Genomic DNA, 23014 nt, shown 5'->3' on the forward strand with positions numbered 1-23014 from the left:
TAGTTGCACTCCTCTGCATTAATGGATTATTTTATAAAAATGTTTTCCACAGCCCAAGACCTTTGGTGCATGCTTTTGAGAGGCTTGAATTCTAATCAACCTTAACAGTAAATTAGGAATGTAATATCTAAATAATAATTGGGATGGCATATGGAGGAAAATAGTGTTTAAAATCCCATGAAAGGTACTTTTGGTTTTCAGCTTCATATGTCAATTTCACAGTAGTTAAAACAATTGTACTTCTTTAATATTCTGAAATGGTTCCATAAGATTCTGGCAACAATAGACATCCAAATATTTTAAAAAGTTTCATTTACAGGATATCCTAAAATGGCCTGGTTATCAGATGCAAAATGCATCTGTATAAATACAGAAAACATTCATTAATTAAAAGTGCTGCCTAAAAGTAAACTTTTAAGTGGGGAAAGTAACTTCCAAAAAGCTTTGAAACAGCTTCTGTGTGAACTTGGGCCACTCATAATAATGATGATCTATAGGACAAATTATTTGTCTTTTGATAAAACATTTAATTATTGTAAGCTGCTGACCTGGAGATTTTGAACTGTGAATTAACATACTAAAGTTAGTTCAGTTACCTGTGGTTAAGCCATTGCTTTGACTTTCTTTGCAACAGCAAAGCTTGAAGCAATGCAGTAACTCATTCCATCAAGTTGATGGAGGGATTTAAACTGCTCCAAGCATGGGAGACTGGGGAGCTATTACCATACTTCTTAACCCATAACCCATAACAGATCTTTGGGAACAAGAGCATGGCAACATTTAGCCAAGTGAAAACAGTGTGTGCGCGCGCATGTGTACGAGTATGTGTGTGTGCATGCGTGCATGTATAAAAATGGGAGCAAGGAAGGACAGTAGGGGAATATAAACATGAGAATATTTTGAACCAGAATATATTCCAGCATGATATTAGTAACGTAATGGGGATTTTTCCTTTTCCAAAAAATTCGTCCCAGAAAATAAAGTCACATTACATATGGCAGGGGAAAACATGATTTCGTCCAGAGAATTCACTGGATTGCTGAAGTGATTTAGGCCTTAGCTAGACGTAAGGTTTATCCCGGGATTGTCCCGGGGTCATCCCTGTTCATGTAAATGACACACAGGATATCCCGGGAGCAGGCAGGGACGATCCCGGGATAAACCTTAGGTCTAGCTAAGGCCATAGTGTAGTCTTTGGTTTATTTGCATACCACAAATACATGTTGTATAATGGTCCCTGCACCCATGATAATCTCATATACATAACCTTGCTGAGTTTCACAGACCATTCATAAATTACTGCATTTTTTTGTTCTGTCAAAACCAATCACCAGAAATAACAATTGTGGTATTGTTTATGATTAGTTATTACATTATGAACGAGATTTAAATGGTTTTGATTCCACTCATTTCAACTACCCCCAATTCACCTACTGCTCATATAGCTGTATCATACTTGCTATGAATTTTGAGTAGTTTGTTCGATATATGAACTATGAAATTATTATTAAAATCTTTATACTGATTATTTGTAAGTTTGAATAACTCTTTTTAATTAAGGCGTTTAATCTCAGTGAAGAAAATAATTTCACTGAGTTCTTCTGATTTGTGGCATGAGATTCAAGTAAGCTCAAGAGTTCTGATCCCAGGGTGAATGATCATGTGGTCACAATCTGCCCAGTTTGATATATATTTTTCTTACTTGGGTCTCCCCTTTAAGCAGTATATATGAGTGTCTGGTTTACAGTTATAGCTCTACAAATGGCAATACACAACCAAATCTTAGAGAGGCCTCTGACCTGCTCTGGTCCTGTTAGGATGGCATGCCATTCACACTTGTAATACACAGTCTTTTGCCCCATTTGCAAACATCCCAAAACCCAGCAATATTTTCCTCACTATACTCACATATAGCTTCCCTACAGTCTCCATTCAGAACCACACACCCTCATGCTGGCACTCACATCAGCATTGTAAAGCAGAGTGTCATGGGTCATGTTAAAACTTGGCTAATCCTGCACACCCACTTTGCAGAGCTGTGAAGGGGAAAGAGAATATAAAGCCACGTACAGGAGACATGGAGCTTTGTAGTTTTCTATGTATGATTCTTCCCAGTCTCTAAATGTATCTGTGAGCTGGAACTTTTTCAGAAAGTTTTGTGGTCTTAGCCATATAGCGATTCATTTTAATTTCATTTTAATTTCCTAAACCTTCAATGTTGAATAGGACTAGCATATGGCATCATGCCACAAAAACTGGAGCCACTTGTAGACATTGACATTTGGAGATGGGGTAACTTCTTTTGGAATAGTCCTTTTATACAATGTATTTTTCTGCAAACTCTTATGTGGCTTGAGATTTATTTCAAATCCTAAATGAACTGATCATCCACATAGTTACTGGTAATTTCAGAAGCGGGATAGATATACATCTGATCAGCCTGAGTCCTAGGTTATAATGACATAATTAATTAGTTGGATGAATAGTTTTGTGACATAACACTGTGTGGTATTTAAATAAGAACTCATCATATCTACATGTTACAAAATTCAGTAGATTTTTATTTTTATTGCATTTGTATCCCACCTTTTTTCCTCCAAGGAACCCAAGGCGGCGTACATAATTCTTCTCCTATATTGCTGCATACCACTGTAAAGCACAGAGAAACAGCAACTAGTTCTCTGTTTCATTACCCCATGTCCCATTTTCCACATGCTGGTAGTAGACTATGAGAAGCAAGCTTGCTGCCAGTGCCACCTGTCTCATAAGTACCAAGGACACTTGGGGTTTTCCTTTCTTTAATGGCTGTTTGAAAGGATGTACAGAAACAACTTTTCAGCTTATCACATGCCAATATTTCCAATCCTGCCACTGTATATTTATCTCATCTAGCCACCAGTTTTGTAAAGAAAAACTATCCCAAAGAGAGAAAATATAATTTGCAAACTGTTACTTAGAACACAACATCCGATGATTAACAGTATTCAATACTACAGAAAAAATTCATAGCAGCAATGATGCACAATTTCCTCAGTTTCTAAAGACTGTCAACCAACTGTCACTGCTGTACCCAATTTAAAATACTGTAATGCCATTGTGGCAGGAGCGAGTCCCAGGATGCAAAGATCATGCAAAGAAACCATCCTCTGAACAGCTTTCTTTCACATGATAAGGATGTCTGTCTGGATAGAGGGCAAACTATACATTATAATATCAGGGATTAGGAAAATGCCATACAGGTAATCCTATGTGTGTTGGCCAAATGTGCTTATTTTTTTACATTTCCTTTGTTCCTTAACTAATTGATTCTTCATTTTCGCCCTTAATTGGGCATGCTCGTCCCTATATATCTAGACCAGCATTCATGTCCTAGGGACAGAACTATGTTGTATTTCTATGCCCCCCCCCGCATCATTCATACCGTTCATTAACCAAAGGCTTCCATGAGGCATAAAAACCTAGTATGTACACACTATAAAATAACAAAAAATACATTAAATGGAATGCTCAGAAGGCAGATGAGAACTTTATCGTAGAAAAGAGATGGATTACATCCTCAGGTAAATGTATGTGTGAATGAATCAACAATATGCTAGATTACGCAAGCTTCTTTTCTTTATCCCAATATATTAACTTCTTGTAAAATAGTCAATTTGGCAAAAACCAGGATAATAGGTTGAGCTAATACATTAGGAAAATGTGTTGTCATCACAGTGACGGACTTCTTTGCTCATGGTGCTTTATTGTTGCTTTCACTTGCTGCCATGAGCACTGTGGTCATGTGAATTGGCCATGGTCCTGACCCACATAGGAAGAATGAGAAATCCATTCAGGAATATGGCAGTTTAGGAATAGTTGGGAGGATTAAAATCCAACCTATTTTTTTAACTCTCTGGGATCATCTACACCAAGCAGGATATTCTACTATGAAAGCGGTATATAAAAAGTAGGAGCCACACAACTGCTGTATAGTAGTATTGAAGTGCACTGACAACTGTTGGGGCCCATTGGCACATACCTCATACTGCTTTCAAACCACTTTCATAGTGCTATATCCTGCTTGGTGTAGATGTGTCATGGGCCCCAACAGTTGTCAATGCACTTCAGTACCACTATAAAGCAGTAGTGTGGCTCCTGCCTTTTATATACCACTTTCATAGTGGAATATCTTGCTTGGTGTAGATGAGTTCTCTGTTTGGATCCACCAAAATAAACCTAAAATATTTTATTTCACTGTTTATTAATTTCATTTATTTAAAATAATTCTAGGCCACCTTTCAGTGCAGGACCCCTCCCAAGGCAACCATACAAATCTATTTCATATCAGACTTTCCGCAGTCATTTTTGACAATGTTAGGAGGAACATAGGAAGCTGCCTTATAGCGAGTCAGGCCATTGGTCCCCTCTAGTCCTCTACTGTCAGAATGACAGTGGTTTTCCAGGATTTCAGGCAGAAGCCTTTCCAAGCCCTACCTGGAAATGCCATGGATTGACCCGCACACAAAGCACATGTTCTACCACCAAACTATGGACCTTCTGTTTAACAGAGATTCCAACCGGCTTGATATATTTGTAAAGAAAAAACTTTTTTCTAGAAAAAAGTTACACTCCAAACTCATCAGAATAAATGGAGTAATTGGTTTTCCTTTGCAGATAGTTTATTGGTTTTTCTTGAATGACTTCTACAGCTTTTTGATCCTTCAGTGTCCTGCATTTTGTAAAACAAATAGAACACCTTCCCTTCCAGCTAACAAACTTTAATCTAATTAAGGGCACAATCCTACAGATGTTCAGCCAGAAAAAAAACCTACAACTCTCAACATGTTCCAGCTAGCCATATTGTGGGGAATTGTAGGACTTTTTTCTGTCTAAATGTTCATACGATTGCACAATTAAATATTTTAACCCAATAATTTCCAAACTAATATGACATACTAATATGTCCCAACAGAACTTAAGAGCAATTAATTCATAATAAAAGGTCTGTGAGCATAAATACCCACTCACAGAAGAGGTTGTACACGGCATCTATAGGCATGAATGACTGTTTTTGCCCTGCCTCCCTACAATCAGCCATTAGGTGGGTAATTATTAACACTGAATTGAAAGTTCTCTGTGAAGAACCTTTGGCTTGAACGGCTGGTGTGTGTGTTTGAAGAGAGAGAGAGAGAGGGGGGGAGAGAGAGAGGGAGAGGGAGGGAGAGAGAGAGAGAGAGAGAGAATAAGGATGGTAGAAACTAGGGGCAAATTTCCCAAGGTTTCATGATGGAGTGGGCTTACCACTGGGGCAGAGGCATATATATAAATTTTTCGGGTAGTAGCAGCAGCAACGATGAAGACTAAGCAGCCACCCCCCTCACTCCCCCCAGAATAGCCATTTCATTCTAGGTGAAAATGGCAACTGACACTGGGGGTGCTATTTTTGTGGAGGATGCCAATATGTGGTCTTGCCACCACCTAAAAATTAACGAAAGAATAAAAATGAGAAAGTGCTGCTTCCTTACTTGCCCCAAAATTTACATCCAAACTATGGGGGGGAGGCATTTTACTCTGCCCAATGGTATATACTCTGTGCATTAGCCATGACTAGATCATTCAGTCACTCTTCATGCAAAGATGGAGCATAATTACCTACCCTCACTCCCTCAATAATGACTCCCACAAAAACACAGGGCAAGAATCTTTTGCATGTGGGTAGATTTATATTTATGAACTCTAATAGTAAAACCTCTGGGATGTATTTATTAATTAAAATAATTTATAAACTGCTCTTCCTGCTTACGGATACCAAGGTGGTGTACAAGAAGTATGACTACAAATAGTTATTTACATACAAAATACAAAAAATACAAAAAATACAATCATAAAAGCAACTGAAAGGCAGCCAATACAATAAGATGAACAATGTAATTTAAAATGCCCGGGCAAACAGTTTTAACCTGGTTCCAGAAGAACTGCAACATCAATGCCAGACATAGTTCTAAAGGCAAGGTGTACCACAAGCAGGGTGCCACAGCAGAGAAGGGTCTTTTCCTTGTTGTTGCATAATATATTGGAAGTACTTGGAAAAGAGCGTCCCCTGCAGATCTTAAGACACAAGGCAAGCTGACATAGGAAAATACATCTCCTTCAGATATTTTCATGCCAAGGGAGTAATAATTAAGTGAGCGTCAAATATTAAATTGAGAAGGAAAAGGTTTGGAAGCACTCTAACCTGAGGACTGGTAACAAATAGATAAGGGTCAAAATCAAGTATTGGAGGTCTAATCTAACAGAAGGGGAAGGCCCTCTCCCATGTTCCCACCAAGCATGCTTGTGAAGATGGTGGGACTGAAAGAAGGGCGTCTCCAGAAGATCTACTATTCTATGATTCTATGATGTCTATATATTACCTCCAATATTAGAGGCAGTATACCTCTCAATACCAGTTGCTGGGGAACACAAGTAGGAGAATGCTATAGAGCTCATGACCTGACTTGTAGGCTTCCTAAAGGCTTCTGGTTGTTCTGTTCCAGCAAGGCTCTTACATTCTTACTAGGTGCTTATTAATAGAAATGAGCTCCAAGCCTATTGATGGGGCCAACCTGCTCTTAATATCATATTTTCTTTACTCGCTGGGTAAAATTATAGGTCTACCAGGAGCTTGTGTCTGCACATTTACTGAACTAGTTTGGACATACAGTAGCAAAACAATATGTTGATATTCTTAACAGGGTATGGAAGAATGGAAAATGATACAACCCACTGAATACATTGAAATCCCACCCACCCACACCTTTATGTATTCAGGATTACTTTTAGCTCTAGGACATATTCTGATTTAGCAATGTAGAATTTCATTATGCCTCTATAGACATACATAGGGTTTATTTGTGTAAATAAAGGGAATTTCCTTGAATTTTAAAAATGAGGTCTATGATGACGTGCACCCTGAACCACTGGCATTGTTGACAACCCATAAGAGCTTAGTACAGGCTGTCAAGAAAAACTCCCCTGAAAAAAAAACCACCCACATATGCAAGAAGGTTCTTAAACATGGTTTTAAACATCCATTGTTATGAAGTTTGTGAATATATACTTTTGCTTGAAACTGAAATTATTATACAGTTTTCAACCTAAGAGTGTCCTTCTGATTAGACCTCAAATAACATATTCAGTCTAAACTAAAGAGTGACATTCAGGGTTCATTTACCATTGGTGTCAATCTTGAAAATATAAATAGATGCAGATAGAAGAATTTTTGATCTGATGCCCTATTAAGCACAATATGATCTGGCACTCTTGTTAGATGTGCAGGTGGCATCAGTTCAGAGCAGTACCCTTTTCCAGCTTCAGATGGCTCGCAAGCTATGCCCGTTCCTGACAAAGTGGACCTTGCCACAGTCATTCATGCCCTAGTTACCTGCAGATTAGACTACTGCAGTATACTATTTGTGGGGCTCCCCTTGAAAAGTGTCCAGAAACTGCAAGATGGGAGCTATACATTTCGACCATGATACACCAATTTTATTTGAGCTGCACTGGCTGCTGGTTTGTTTCCAGGCTCAGTTCTATTTTGTGGACTGAGGGGGATAATCTGAACCAATGCGGCTGCTCCTTATCGTGGTGAACTCACACAAATATGATTGACAATTTGCTGCCCTGTAGTGGTATTCTTAAACATTCTTCCTGAGTTGGCTGCCTTACTCATTCTAACAGAAGGCAGATATGGCATGAGTCTTCTAAGATGTCTTCTAAGTATGAGCCATAGTCTAGGACTGGACTGGAAGTCTAACAAAACAAATGAATTTCTGCAGATATTTCTAATTCAATGTGGCTCGATAAAACTTTTTTTTTTTTTTTTAAAAAAGCAAAACTGGTAAAATCATCAGCAAATTCCTTGCCACCTCCAGGATTATACAGGTGATTATAAAAAGCCTTTCTCCAGACGTTGAATCATTATTATTCCTGTTGCCTTAACAGTTTCTAAAAAAACTTCTTAAATATACCAGAGATAGTAAATTAACATTCTTCTGCACATCAGAATATTTGAATTAAAAAAGGAAGGAGGAACAGTAATAGGAGAGAAGCTATTTCAATGAAAGGAGCTTTTCCAACACCTCACAGTTGTAGTTATTAAAAGTCATTTTAGCTACAATTGATGGATTAGCACAAATGTGTCTTGGAAGAAAACAGAGTTATGCAGAAATGCTTAATGACTAATGCTCAAAAATTCTGTGGGTTTTTTTAATAGACAAGTGATGCAGACAAGGCATTTTACATCCTAAGAATATGAATGCCAGGATCTATTTGGTTTGCATTCATTTTTTCCACCTGTAATAATGATTAACAATTTTGAATTATTAAAGGTGGTCAGAAACAAAATTGCATATCTGAACTGCAGGCCCATAATGATGCAAACAGATAATTACTATCTTTGCAAATATCTGTAAGTGAAATTGCTTGTTTTAATACAGGTAAGCTTGGCCTAAAAGTTATAGGGCTGGCTCAGGAGATATGATAAATGCAGTCATGACAGAAAACAATTTTTAATTTAGTATACCCTATAAATCTAGATAACCCATGAATATTTACAACCAATTCAGTAGGCAGTGAAAGGGGGGAGAGCGTAAGAGGGACAAAAGAAGACTGGGACCTAAACAATGACTGTTTAAGAAAAAGAACTCTCAGCAGTTTCAGTATGCACAGAGCTCACCAAATAGCTAAGCTCATTACTGCAAAGCGATATACATTTGGGACACTTTTAGGACACTTTTAATTCAACCATGTAAAAATTTGTAACTATTTCACTGGGAGTCTATGGGATTTTTAACAGGATGATGTGCACTTTTATAATATAAGTTTGAATGAGCTGCATTCAAAAACATTCCCTTAAAAATTAAAAGCAAGTCTGTTCATATCACACACTCAGCATGGATAACATTTGCAGGGTCTAAGTGGGGGGCACGCAAGGAGCCATAACAGGTTGTGTGTGCAATGAACCAAAATTAATGATTTGTATAAAAGAAATGTTGTTCCCATTAATTTTTAGTGTAATCTTATTAAAGATGCCACCTGTCCAGAATGTAAGTGTCCAGATTTTAATTCACTTTCCATATCTCACAGTAGCTGCACAGAACAGAACTGGGAACCTTTTGTATCTATTAAACTAGGCCACAAAATATGTCCTCTTTTTAAATCTTTACTACTGCAGCAATTCCATACAGATGTACTGAAGCACTTGCTATTATGGCTTTGTCCCACATTGTCACCAAGCTGTTGCCTTTGAGTTGAACCTTTATTATCTCATCATCGCTCAGTTCCAAGGAGGTTGCTAAAAGTCTATATATCATGTACACAAAATTATACTTCCCTCAAATGTATTTCTGTAATTTAATAAATAAGGATATTGCTTAATATTTCCTATATAGAAGTAAGGCATCTAACAAGTCTGTACAAACCAAATAAGAAGATGGCATAATAATCAATAGAAATACTAATAGACATTAATCTAGCTCATACATTTTCAGTCAGATGGCTGATTAAATTTAAAATAAATTACATAATATCCGCCAGTCTCATTTTACACTATTAACAGTTGCAGGAGCTAAGTAATTTAGCCTTTCTTCCTTCCCTAAACATGGCCATCAACAGTTATCTCATAGTGGCTGACTTTAAGTGACTGTTTCTTTGATCAAGTACAGGCACACACCAATTACATAAAATAATTTCTCAATAAAATATTCCTTAAGAACAGGCATCTAAGACATGGAACAGATAAGGGCTACATTTTCATATTTGCATTTCACTGCGAGATTTTAATCATTTTCTTCATCTTTTAGCACCGTGTATTAAATAATTTCTACAATTCAATTTTTTCCACTATTAAAATAATTAATGTGCCACATGAGCATGTACAACCACACACAAAAGAAATTATATGATCTTGTCAAAGAGACAGGAAGCTAGTTGTCTCCTCTACTCCCACATATCAATGATTTCATTTGTGCACTACCAATAGTAAAAGTAGCACGAAGAACAGCATCACTTGATGTCTAGTCTATAATATTTCTTTCTTTTAAGCAACCCCTCCCCCAATAATTTAAAGTAATTGTCTACCTTTCTCCATGTGCATTCTTTTTGAATCATGTCCACTATCATGGCCAGCCAAGTCACCTTCTTTTGGACCAGGTAGGACATTCGGCGATAACCCCATCAACATCTGGTTCATGGACAGACCATTCTGATGGACCGCTGGTGCCACCATACAGACAAGAAACCAAAACCAACATATTACTGTTAATAAATTTCATAATAGTTAGTTATGACAAGCAAAATAAATTCTGCCTATTTATGGAGAAGCATCATCTTTCCTGCCAACTAATCCAAAAGACATACATGCCCCACTGCCAACTGCTGGGTCCTCCTGATATTCACATGTTGCTTTTAATGTTAGACTGGGGCCTGCACACATTTCTTTGAATGACAGAAGTGTTTCATCTAGTACTCTTTGACAGGAGGTGGTTCATATGGACACCCATTATTTTACCCTTTCCTGCCCTGTGACTCCCACCTGGGAATGTTGGAGAAGTTCATTGGGGGGTGGCCCTTAGGGAGCTGTAGGGGTGGACCATGGCAGGGGCCATCCCTAGGAGAGCAAGCAGGTGGGCCTTCACTCAGGTGGGATGGGCATGTGTCCAACTGTGACAGCTGTGTAAGTCTGCTTGAAGTTGTCTCTATATACCACATAAAGGCAATTCCTATCCATGCAAAGCCTGGTCCATTTGCTAGTCCTTAATAAATGAAGACGGACAAACACCCCAAGCCATATATACTTCAAAATGGCTTCTGTGTTTACAAATGTCACCTTCACTTTATGATTTTAACACAGCAGTTAGAGTGTTAAACTGAGACTGGGGAGACCTGGGTTCAAGTCCCCACTCAGCCATGAAGATCACTTTGGGGACTTTCGACCAAATACTGACCCTCAGCCTAACCTACAGAGTTACTTTGAGGATAAAATGGAGAGGACAAGGATCATGTAAAGACATGTTAGAATGTATATTCTACAGTCATCAATTTTGTATGGTTTCCCATTTCGATATATGGACTGCTTATATTAATGAATGTATTTGAAATATAAATGTCAAATACTTCCCCCCTCTTTTTCTTCTACCCTTTATTTATTATTTAAATAACAGTTATTGTGGATGTATATATTTTTATGTCATGTTCCTCCTTTTTTCCTCTTTCTTTGCTCCCCCTTTCTTTTTTTGTTTCTGTTATATTTTCAAATAAAAAAGAGAAAGAAGAGGAGGAGGGCCATGGGCTTCTTGGAGAAAGACTACACAATTCAGTTTTATGATACAGGAACATGATTAAAGAACTTTCCCCCCAGATTTTAGAACCAATAAGATAACTAATTGATTTTTTTAAAAAAAAATCTTGTTGAGAGATACCATTAATTAAATGTATCATGTTCTGACAAATACTGCAAACGAAGGATTATTGGGTGTTCATTTTTAACAAAACATGGGAAATATATGAATGGAAATAACGGTTGCTATTCTTTTAAAAAGAATAGAAATCAGCAGATTATCATTATTTTAAACAGAGCACTTCTGAACTTAAGTTGAATTTAGATGCACAAGTAGGCATAATACAATTTGGTAAAACTAGACTTTCTTCAAGTGAAGTCGTGAAATTTTATTTCTACTAGCTAAAAGGCACCAAAAAAAATCAACGACATCAAAATAATAGTTTTGGTTTGGTTTTCGTTATTTTAATCCGGGCTTAGACTACTAGAAACTTACTGAACATATATAAAAGCCCACCAAGCATTTAAAACATGTGTTTTGTTTTATTTTGTTTTGCCTGCCTGGGATCACAACAATAAGAACATAAGAAGAGCCATGCTGAATCAGACCAAGGGTCCATCTAGTCCAATATTCTGTTCACACAGTGGTCAAACAGCTGCCCATGGAAAACCCACAAGCAGGACATGAAGGCAACAGCACCCTACTGCCCATATTCCCCAACAATTACTGTACATAGGAATAATGCTTCTGAAACTAGAGGTAGCATATAGCCATCAGGACTAGTAGCCATTGATAGCCACTGACAATAAGGAAAGTGTTTTCAAACACTTGGCAGCCCACACCATATATGGGCTGGTGGGTGGTGTCTGGCTTAGACGGATCTAAGCTGGGCCCATGAATGTTCATTATTTCTAAAGCAATTCTCATTGACTATTAACACTTCTACGTTATATAGTTCACATCTCTATATTTAATGCAGCCTGCCATCAGTTTACATTAGTTCTGTAGATGGCAGAATCATGCAATTTGATACTGCAAACAGGGGGATATAATGTTGAGAAATAGTGTTTACTGGAGTGAGAACACACAGCCTTCCCCAGATAACAAAACTTAAGCCGTAGAAGAAAAAAACATGGTGACATACGGATTCTGTCTGAGGAACTTTCAGTTCGGGCAGGGGAGCTGGATACGCTGCTGCTACGATGAGATGATGGATGGCTACCAGGCCGTCGGCCCTCTTCAAGGGATGGAGCAGGGGAAGGGCTGTCTGGAACTCGTTCCTGCACATCACCAAAACAAAAGAAACGAACAACCAAAAACAAAAACAGAAAAACTGCAATGTAAGACGATGCTACTTTTCAGAACCTTCTTTTTATACACATTGTAACTACAATGCCGAACCAAAAGTATATATATATATATATATATATATATATATATATATATATACATTTCATATCCATCTACTGGAATTTGGGCCTAAGGATTATCCCAGGGAAATGGAGGGGTCATCCCTGCCTGCTCCCAGGATCCTCTGTGTGTCATTTGGATGCACAGGGATGATCCCGGGATATAGGCCTGGTCTAGCCATGGCCTTGGAAGTAATTTGATTAACCGGTCGTTTGATTCTCAATCTTTAAACAGCTGGACAAATGCTAGAGATGTAGCATGCTCATGACTGGACAAGTCTAGATTAGCTGGTTTTACAGGTGCAACAAATGATCAAATCTAATATTTATTCAGGTTCATGGCATGGCCAAATTAAATAGTCAAGCTTCTCTAGAGACTGATAAAACACACTCAGTATTACTTAATTCTGAACTAATGGTCCCATAGTTCAGCGATACTATGCATGATGTGCAGGGTAAGTGGGTTTTGTTCTGTGGGTTCTTTACTACTTAACTGACACCCCACCAGAAAGGAGAGGTGTATGAATAGGGCTAATGAGAAAAAGTACTTAAGTAGATTTCACACTGACTGCACATTATTTTAATTTTAAAAAATTGAAGAGGGACTGAAAAGTTAGCATAGATTCAGATTTTTTTTCACGTGTTTCACAGTGTGTCTCTATCCAGGATCTCAATTGCAAAATATAAGATTACAAATGGAGATGACTGTAAAACCCAAGCAATTTATTTCTATAGATTTAAGTAAACCCACACACAGTTTCCATATAAATTCACACAAAATGTATGTAATATTTCATATAATACATAATTTTACTGTTTGGCCTGACATCTTCTGAAGGGCTTCATTAAAATGAAATCCAGTGAGCATATAAGATTTGAACAGAGTTGCATAGTAAATTAATTTATTTTAAGAGTTTAATTTGTTTATCATATTTATGTATGCCTTCATAGAACAAATTATAATATGGAGACAGCAGAAGAAATGCATAGGGCAACACAACACAATTATGACTGAAACAAAGGAGATAATGAGTTTTATTATTGTCATATAACTAGATGAACCAGGAGGAAGCCTATGAGAGCATGCTTTGTAAACTGAGTTTATCAGTTCATTTGTGAAATACCCTTTAACCTTAATAGAAATGCAACTGAACTAGGCAGAGGTAAGTGTGTAATTAATTTAATTCTTCAAGTCTCTGCTTCATAATTCCTCTAATCAATAGTATACAGTCTCTTGCAATTTTCTGTCTTTATCGAAACTAGCTACAATAATAAATGGAAATGCTAGTAATAATAAATTGAAATACTCTCTTCCTCTAAAAAGGGCATACTAATAAACTATTGGTGGGGGAATATGAGAACGGCCTCCTTTCCTCTTTGTCTTTGAGGGGGAAATGATGGATTTAGTAAAATTATGCCTTCTACTTTAAAGGGGCTTCATTGAAAAAATACTAAAAAATGAAATAAAATCTATTCAGTTAGTTATTCACACATGACTTTTCATCAGTTGTCATACAACAGGAGGACCAAGATACATAGACCAAGAGGATTGTATTACAGAAAGTAACGATGGGACCCATTAAGCTCTGTTTCGGGTGCTTTTGTTGATATCTTCCAGTCTTCTTCTACTTATATTAAAACAACAAGGACATATAGACCAAACTTTATTGATGGGAAAAGAGAAGCAGTTTGGCTAAAATCTGAGCTCTAGGACCCTACTGCTAAGTAGGGCCGGGCAAAGCTGGTAATAAGCCCAGGCCAGATGGGAAATGTAGGCCCCATTTCAAACTCCTCATTAAGTATTTTTAGTCAGTTCTAAATACATATGAACTAGAACGATTTATAAAAAGGTAATGGCAAGCACTTTTATTCAAGACGTATATAAGACATCTTTGCCTCTACCAGGGGGACTCAGAGTAGGCCCTTCAAAATCATAGGCCCATGCCAACTGCCCCCACTGCCCCCCCTCTGCCCAGCCCTGATATTCTGACCCACAGAAGTGAACCGCCCAGGGAGCTTCAGCTATTGGGCGGTATAAAATAATAATAATAATAATAATAATAATAATAATAATAATAATAATAATAATAATAATAATATACTCTCTGGAGCCCTCTGGACAATTTCAGCAGTCTTGTGGAATCTGCCTTGGGTAGAAATCTCAACTGAAGTGAGAGTTTGTGGCTTCTCCCATCTATTTTCCCTCTGGTCCTGTAACGCTCTCCACAAATGCCATGGCTGTACATTATAACTGGAACCCTACTTGCTACTGTAGGTGTGAACAGATTGGATTATAAGACCAGGGAGAAATACTGGGAAAAGCTACTGTTGCCTCATCTCTCACTGTAGCAGGGATCTTTAAGATAATGGGTTGAATCCAGACTTAGACATACTTAGGCCTAATCTACACCAAGCGGGATATTGCACTATGAAAGCAGCATATAAGTGGCATATGGTATGTGTCAATGGGACCAAACAGTTATCAGTGCACTTCAATACCACTATAAAGCAGCAGTGTGGCTCCTGCCTTTTATATAACGCTTTCATAGTGCAATACCCTGCTTGGTGCAGATTAGGCCTTAGTGTGTGCCTGTTCAAATAAAAATGATTTAGGTTAATCATTGCTAACTTCATCTCATTTGTATGACTAAATCACGATCCACTCATAGCATTAGTCTTGTATGACTACATCAGGATCGATCCATAACACTAGTCTTGGGGTTGCAACCTGGGAACCCTGGTTTTGTTACATGGCCAGTGTAGTTTGTTGCATGAAAAGAAATCAAACTAAATCCCTTGAAGTCACCTCTCCCCTTTTTAATTAAAGAAAACATGGATCAGGTCCTGAAATGAATTCAAGATCTTACTGTGCGCTCGCTTGTGGCTTCACAGGGAAATAAAACTCCACACACATTGTGCCTAAGCAAGGACCACATTGGCTGAGTTCAGACGACATGCTAATCAACTGGGGGGGGGGGGGGCGCAATAGGAACAGAATGGGAAACTACCATTGATTACCGTGTTGTCTGAACTCAGCCATTAAGTGTTATGAGGAATATGAGAGGTTAACCATGTTAAGAGGTCCCACTTGTTCTTTTAACAAGCACAAACAAAGACACATAATGGCCTACTGAGGCAAGGTATTAAAGTCAGGCCTTAGTGGTGTGGAGTTGTTCTGTTGGGAGGGAGTATCCTTGAGAGTGGTACTTTTATTTCTCCAGTTAAGTATTCTGGCTAAGTTTAATTTCTCCAGTTAAGATTCATTTCTTCAACGAGGAAACAGTACATTTTGTTTTGGGGGAAGGGGGTATAAAAGAGTGATAGAGCCAGACAAGCCAGAGCCAGGGAAGACAAGACCATAAGGAAGGAGCAGAAAGATGTGGCTTGAAGAAGTCTAGTTGCAGCTTAGGGAAGGAGCAGCAGGGAAAGAGGTGCAGCAGGTAGCACAGAAACCTGGGGCATATTCTCAAATCCTCCAGCACAGCCCAGGTAAAACTCAAAAGACATTTATTTTATTTATTACATTGATATCCCACCTTTTTTCCTCTAAGGAACCCAAGGCGGCGTACATAATCCTCCTCCACTCCATTTTATCCTCACAACAACCACCCTGTAAGGTAGGTTGGGCTGAGAGTCTGTAACTGGTCCAAAGTCCAGTGAGCTTCCACGGCTGAATGAGGACTAGAACCCAGGTCTCCCAACTCCCAGTCTAACACTCTAGCCACTACACCACACTGGCTGTACAGGCTCTATATGAATTTTACTTCAGACCAATTATTTTCCTGGGCCTGACACATGGGAGAATTTTATGCAAGATTTCATGTTAATGAAAAACTAAATTCTTGTGTATATGGCATTAAGACAATAGTTATGTCTTCTATTGCCCTCTATGCATGCAAATTATACAGTTATCATAGGATTTTAATTAGTTGTTTCTTACATTTGTATGATTTAATTTGTATAGTTGGTACTGGTGTGAATGGTCCCAAACCTGGGAGGAAGCAAGATATGAATATTCACACAAACAAAACAAAACAAACAAATATGAGCATCAGAATAAGCGAGAGGACAGGAGATGATTTATATTCGCATCTTATCCTTGAGCAGACAATTTAGTTTTATCAGTTCTAGGAATACTTGTCATGTGAGATCAGCTCTGGGTAAACTAGGAACTGGTGGGAAACAAGTGGATTTCCTGCTAATGTGTAAAGTGACCCTTAAGAAACAACAAATTGAGGGAGAGATTTTACATCATATATATTACAGACAGATACACACAAAAACACAAATGTCCCACTCTTCAAAACCACAAGTTTGACAAATTTTATACTGTGTGCAAGCAATATATTGGCATTCAATAAACCTACGGAAACATCACTCCCTGTCCCATCCTCACAGTTCCTATATTTTGACAATCTGTAAGACTGAAATAATTAGGATAGCACTATGCTAGGTATTATTTATGTTATATTACAAATTGATATTTCAATGTATATTTCAGGGATGCCCTGTAGCTTTTGATATTGCTTTATGGCTGTCTTCTCAATGTTACCACAAACATATAACCATCAGCTCTGAGCTATAGCATTTATTTCAATGTGCCTTTTTACTGCTCGCACATATTTCTGTTTGCGGAAAGTCGAGGCTGCTAACAAGCTTGGCTTTCTGAAGCCACGGGCAGGTGATGAAAGGCATCTCCTGCCTAAAGCATTCTCAGGTCACAGCTGTCACACTCACTGTGATTTACTATTGTCACAGTCTGTTGTCCCTGCTCATTCCTGAGATCTTATTCCTCCAACTCACAGATCTCTACATTCAATTACAAAAAGGGTATCTAATGTTCATCTCATTTCAGAAAGGGCACCGACTCATCAGGTGGGATATAATATCAAGCACTTGTCTCTCTTTCACATGGGCACCTCATGCCGTCCTTACTTTATTCTTAACGGTTTGATTTTATTATTGCATTGTTTTTATTCTTTTGAAAGAGTTAAAAATAGGAACAGAAAGGTTTGTTTTCAGTGTAATTCCAACTTCTTATCTCTGGAAAATGAAGCACTGCTTAACAGCAGAATGGCAGCTGAAGCTTTGCAAGTTTAAGATAACAACGTTTCTTAAAAGAACTTTTGTGAACTGCAGGGAAAGGTCAGCAAGAGATCTGAACGGGAAGGGTTTCCAAATCTGTTTTCCTACTGGGACAAATCTGGGAGTTTGTCAGTTTTAAGAATCTCACAAGCTACATGTCAGAAATTTAAATTTTCACTTGTACCATTTTAAGTTCAGAATACGAGCGCAGTGGAATTATTTCAAATGTTGTGTGAAAGAATAGGCATCACCTTCCTTTCTGCTGCTGGTTTCACACTTTAGAGAAAACCATTGGCCAAAACTAATACCATATTATGCAACCAAAGAGAATCAGTTTTGCAAGCTATGTGTGTACAATCTACCCAAAGCCAAGGACACTCTCCTCCGGTTGCCCTTCAACTCCAGAATTCCCTTCCCTGCAGACACCCCAAACCCATGTTCTGAAAGCAGTGAAGGACCTTTTAAATTCAAAATGACTTTGGAGCCCAGGGATAGGGTGAATAGAGCAAATTATGATTTATTCCATTTAATTGGGTATCTGTAATTAACATATTGTTACCAGCCTTTGGGAACGGCAGTCTATAAATCTAATTAATTAAATAATTTAAGTCCCAGTATGTTTCATAGGACAGATAAGCACACTTTAAATTCTATTGCAACAGGAAGAGGAAAATGTTTATTTACTGTAAATTCTAATTATTCAAAACATCCGAAGGACAGTCTTGACATCTGGGATAGTGCCACTTTCTGGATGGAAGACATCCTCAGTCTTTTTTACTGGGAAAAGAGCTCTCCAATCTTCCAGACCAGAACTGGAGGTGCTGGCAAACTCTTGTTCCACTTGCTCAAACATATCAATATCAATATACAAGTATATATAAATTAAGCAAAATTAAGAACAAAGAACTAAATTATAATCTGTGGAAACATGCAAGGAACAACTAATTTGATTCCACATATGCCTATATGCAAAACATCCAAAGTAATAATTAGTGGGTAGGTAGATTTATTAATTAAATTTATTTATTACAATCACGTATATTCTACCTTTTAGAATAGAAATCCTTTCACAACAGCTAACAAGTAAGATAATGATATATTAAGAAAATCACTATTAATAAATCTACCCTCCACCCTTAAAAACAACTCATAAAGATCCATCCCAAAGGCAGTGGATGGTAGAAGGCCCTGTGGGACAAGGGAAGGTCAGTCCAGTCAGAGCAGGGGCTGAGGTGGTCTTTGCTCACCTGTTTCCTTTTCTCCCCTGGAATCCTTCCCACAGGACACAAGGTGTGTTTGATGCTGGCCTTTCAAACCTCATTTAAAGAAAACCTTCCAAGAAAGGATGTTGTATTGAGCATTTCCCATGCAGTGGAACTTCCCCAGTGCTTCTACGGCTTTTAGGGACAGTCTAAATATGTTCATTCCCAAAGAAGGTTATTTAAAGGACAGTACTACTACTGTATTTCTTTACATGGCACTTTCAGGTGTCCAAGCACTTCACTTACACTATCGAGCTGTGCCCAAGGGTCTCTACTTCCCTTGCTCGGCTTCATCCATTTTCTTCAGCTGCCCCTTACACCTGGAACGCTCTTCCAGAACATTTGAGAACTACAAGTTCAATCGCAGCTTTTAAAGCTCAGCTAAAAACTTTTCTTTTTCCTAAAGCTTTTAAAACTTGATTTTGCTCTGACTTTTATACTGCCTGTTTGGTGCATTCTTTTCCCCTCCTTATTGTTTTATTATGATTTTATTAGAATGTAAGCCTATGCGGCAGGGTCTTGCTATTTATTGTTTTACTCTGTACAGCACCATGTACATTGATGGTGCTATATAAATAAATAAATAAATAAATAAATAAATAATAATCCTTACAACAACATAGTAAATTAAGTCAATATTATCATCATAATCCCCATATTGTGGATTAGGAGACTGGGGCTGGGGGAGAGAGGCTTGGCTAAGGCCACTATGGCCTTAGCTAGACCTAAGCTTTATCCTGGGATCGTCCCGGGGTCATCCCTGTTCATGTTAATGACACACAGGATATCCCAGGAGCAGGCAGGGACGACCCCGGGACGATCCCGCGATAAACCTTAGGTCTAGCTAAGGCCTTAGTGAGTTCTTGGCAGAGGTGACATTTGAATTGGGCACTTCCTGAGTCTCTTAGCTATTACTACACCAATTCCAGTGAATTAGAACTGCAAAGCCCTTCTCATATCTCACTTGGGATGCTTCATCTGGGAGTCAATGAGATAACAAAATTGTCTGATTTCAATACGCTTTATAATTCTTTTTATTGTTTTATTTACTTAATTTTGATTTCTTTAGCTTTTGCTTTCCCCTGTTCTTACAAAGAGGTTGGGGGAGACACAAAAAGGGACTTATGGGTGACTCTTGATTGTCTTCATTGACTGAACTCATTCCCTCAAAGTCATGTGGTCCTGGCAAACAATATATGGCAGCTCATATTACCATAGATGATTGTCAATAGAAGTGAGGCAGGTGGCTACTAGGAGGAGGGCTTTCTCCGCTGTGGCACCCCGGTTGTGGAATGAGCTCCCCAGAGAGGTCCGCTTGGCGCCTACACTGTACTGCTTTCGTCGCCAGCTGAAGACCTTTTTATTCACTCAGTATTTTAACACTTAATTTTAACTTAAATTTAAATTTTACTGTTTTAACTCTGTATTTTAATCTTAGATCAACTTTGCTGTGTGGTTTTATCCTGGTTGCGCTTTTTATACTGTATTTCGTAATTGTGTTTTAAACTGTTGGGTGTTTTACTGTGGTTTTAATTTTTGTGAACCGCCCAGAGAGCTTCAGCTATTGGGCGGTATAAAAATGTAATAAATAAATAAATAAATAAATTTCTTAAAGCTCACCTTAAATTATTATTATTATTTATTTATATAGCACCATCAATGTACATGGTGCTGTACAGAGTAAAACAGTAAATCGCAAGACCCTGCCGCATAGGCTGTCAAATTCCACACCACGTGAAAGACATGGTGTGCAGCTTCTGTCTGTTTTGTTTTATTCTAAAGTAAGCTTTGGTAGCCAATCAAATATTCATGGCTGACAGGACCTGGCCTCCTCATGTTGTGGTGGGTCTTGCCACTGACCCTGTATTACTTCTCTGAAACTTTCCCCAGTACTCCCCAGTTCCAAGCTGTGAAGGAGGTGGGCTCCTGCTCCTGTAATCATGCTGCACTTCAAGTACCTCAGAAGGGATTGGGCTACTGAGGAATTCAGGCGTTATCTGTTTTTGAAGCAGGCATGTCTGATGCCCAGTCTTGAACATACAATAATACTTGTCAGCCCCCTCTTTCAGAGCTTTTGTCTCACCAGGTGTCCCCTTGGTTGCAAGCTAATTTTGACTCTTTTGGCGCTCCATAGCCACTACAGATGGCTTCTTCTTTTTTAAAAATCAAAAACAAAAAAACTGTTTACACTTTTTCCCCTGGCATGCTCCCCGAACCTCCTGAAGTTCCCCTGAGGTAAAAAAATAAAATGAAGTGAAAATAAAAATGTCCAGTAATGACACAACTAGAAAAAGCCTAACTTCTTGTTCAAGTCTAGAACCAGCTTGGCAGGGTAGGGAGCTCCTATAAATTCAGTTTGATCCTGTTCGCCAAACAGGAAATGGTGCTATCCCAGATATAAAGACCCCTTCTGGAAACCTTTGAGAGAACAACGGGATTTAAAAAGTGCTTAAACTTGCCTGGATTGTGCTCTGCATAAGAATTACATGGATTTATCTTCCAAGTATAATTTACTCCCATTCAGAGAATCACATTTTACGATTGAGGAAATATATCCTGAGGAAAATATCATGACCATCCTCAGTACTGGACTTCCCCCCCTCCCCCTAAACACAATAATTACCTTAATTACAGACGTCTCAACTCTTGAGGGAGGGCTCTGCACTTGTGCTGCGGCGGCCATGTTTGCAATCGTGCTAAGGTGGTTCATTTGGCTCATTGCCATCGTGACCGATGCTGGTGGCAAGCTGACAGGAATAAGAGGATGGGGCATCATCATAAAAGGAAGCTCCAAGCCTAGATGTGGGCGGGGGAATACAGCAAAAAAAAAAAAAAAGTTGATTATTTTTAAGCACTGAATGTTTTTGACATTAAACAAAGGCAATTGAACCCATCAGATAATGATAAACCTTTCATTCAATTCTTCTTTAGCTCATAATGCTTTACAGTACCATATGAAGGGGGAGAAAACGATTATGATCAATGCTCAGTAATGGAATAGCGGTCAGCCTTGGAAATACGTGGCAACTCCAAATAATACCCAGCTCCCATGATTTAATTTTCCCACTTAGATCAGGGCTCTGTGATACTGACATCTATCCCTACATTTTGGTTAAGAAACACTGGTTGAAGAGTACCTTGACCTGTAATGTAGTGTTAAACTTTGGAATGCAGGCACTCATCATGACAGTCTCCATAGCACTGCCCTGAAGAAGTGTCCAAAAATGCAGGCAGTGGTGTTAATCCATATCAACAAAGCAGTTCTGGGTGTTTTATCTTCACCTTCGTAAAGCCATCCCAAAATACTTTGCATTACAACAGGAAACAGAACACCAACTTTAAAATCTCTTCACTGGCTGCCAATTAGTTTCCGGGCGAAGTATAAAGTGTTGGTTAATACCTATAAAGCCCTACATGGTTTGGGTCCAGGCTACCTGCGGGATCGCCTTCTCCCGTACAATCCGCCGTGCACACTCAGGTCCTCTGGGAAGGGTTTACTCCAGTCAGCCACAAGCAGACTGGCAACCGTTACCCAGAGGACCTTTTTTTCTGCCGCCCCCAGACTTTGGAATGGCCTGCTGGAGGAGATTCATCAACTTAATGCTCTCTCTGAGTTTAAGGCAGCTGTAAAGACTAGTCCCTTCGGCAAGCCTACCCAGATGAATTTTAAAGCTAAGGATTTTAAGATGTTGTGATCGTTATTTTAACATTGTATTGGTTTTATATGCCCTTTTAACTAATTTTATCTATTATATTTTATTTAGTGTTGTTCCCCGCCTCGATCCAGAGGGCGAGGCGGGTAATAAAAATTACTATTATTATTATTGCTAGGAAAATTCATTTCCCCTGCCCTCCAGTTCTGAGGGGTTGACTTTAGTACCCTTGTTAATCAAAAAGTGCCACAGCTGCATTGCTGCGAGACCTGACTCCATTACACCACTACATGCACAGTCACTATGAG

General features: G+C 38.5%; 1 protein-coding gene across 2 annotated transcripts in view; it reads right to left on the reverse strand.

Moving 5' to 3' along the window:
- The window catches only part of DACH1 (dachshund family transcription factor 1), a 408166-nt gene that overhangs the window by 108668 nt on the left and 276484 nt on the right, over positions 1-23014 (reverse strand). For both annotated transcript variants that reach the window (XM_063125997.1, XM_063125996.1), the window contains exons 4-6: positions 21677-21849; positions 12442-12577; positions 10099-10233 (exon numbers count right to left, since the gene is read on the reverse strand). In XM_063125997.1, coding sequence (XP_062982067.1) covers positions 10099-10233; positions 12442-12577; positions 21677-21849 — 444 coding nt within the window. The remainder of the gene's footprint in view (positions 1-10098; positions 10234-12441; positions 12578-21676; positions 21850-23014) is intronic.

Source organism: Elgaria multicarinata, chromosome 5 (assembly GCF_023053635.1).
Source record: "Elgaria multicarinata webbii isolate HBS135686 ecotype San Diego chromosome 5, rElgMul1.1.pri, whole genome shotgun sequence".
Classification (NCBI taxonomy): Eukaryota; Metazoa; Chordata; class Lepidosauria; order Squamata; family Anguidae; genus Elgaria; species Elgaria multicarinata.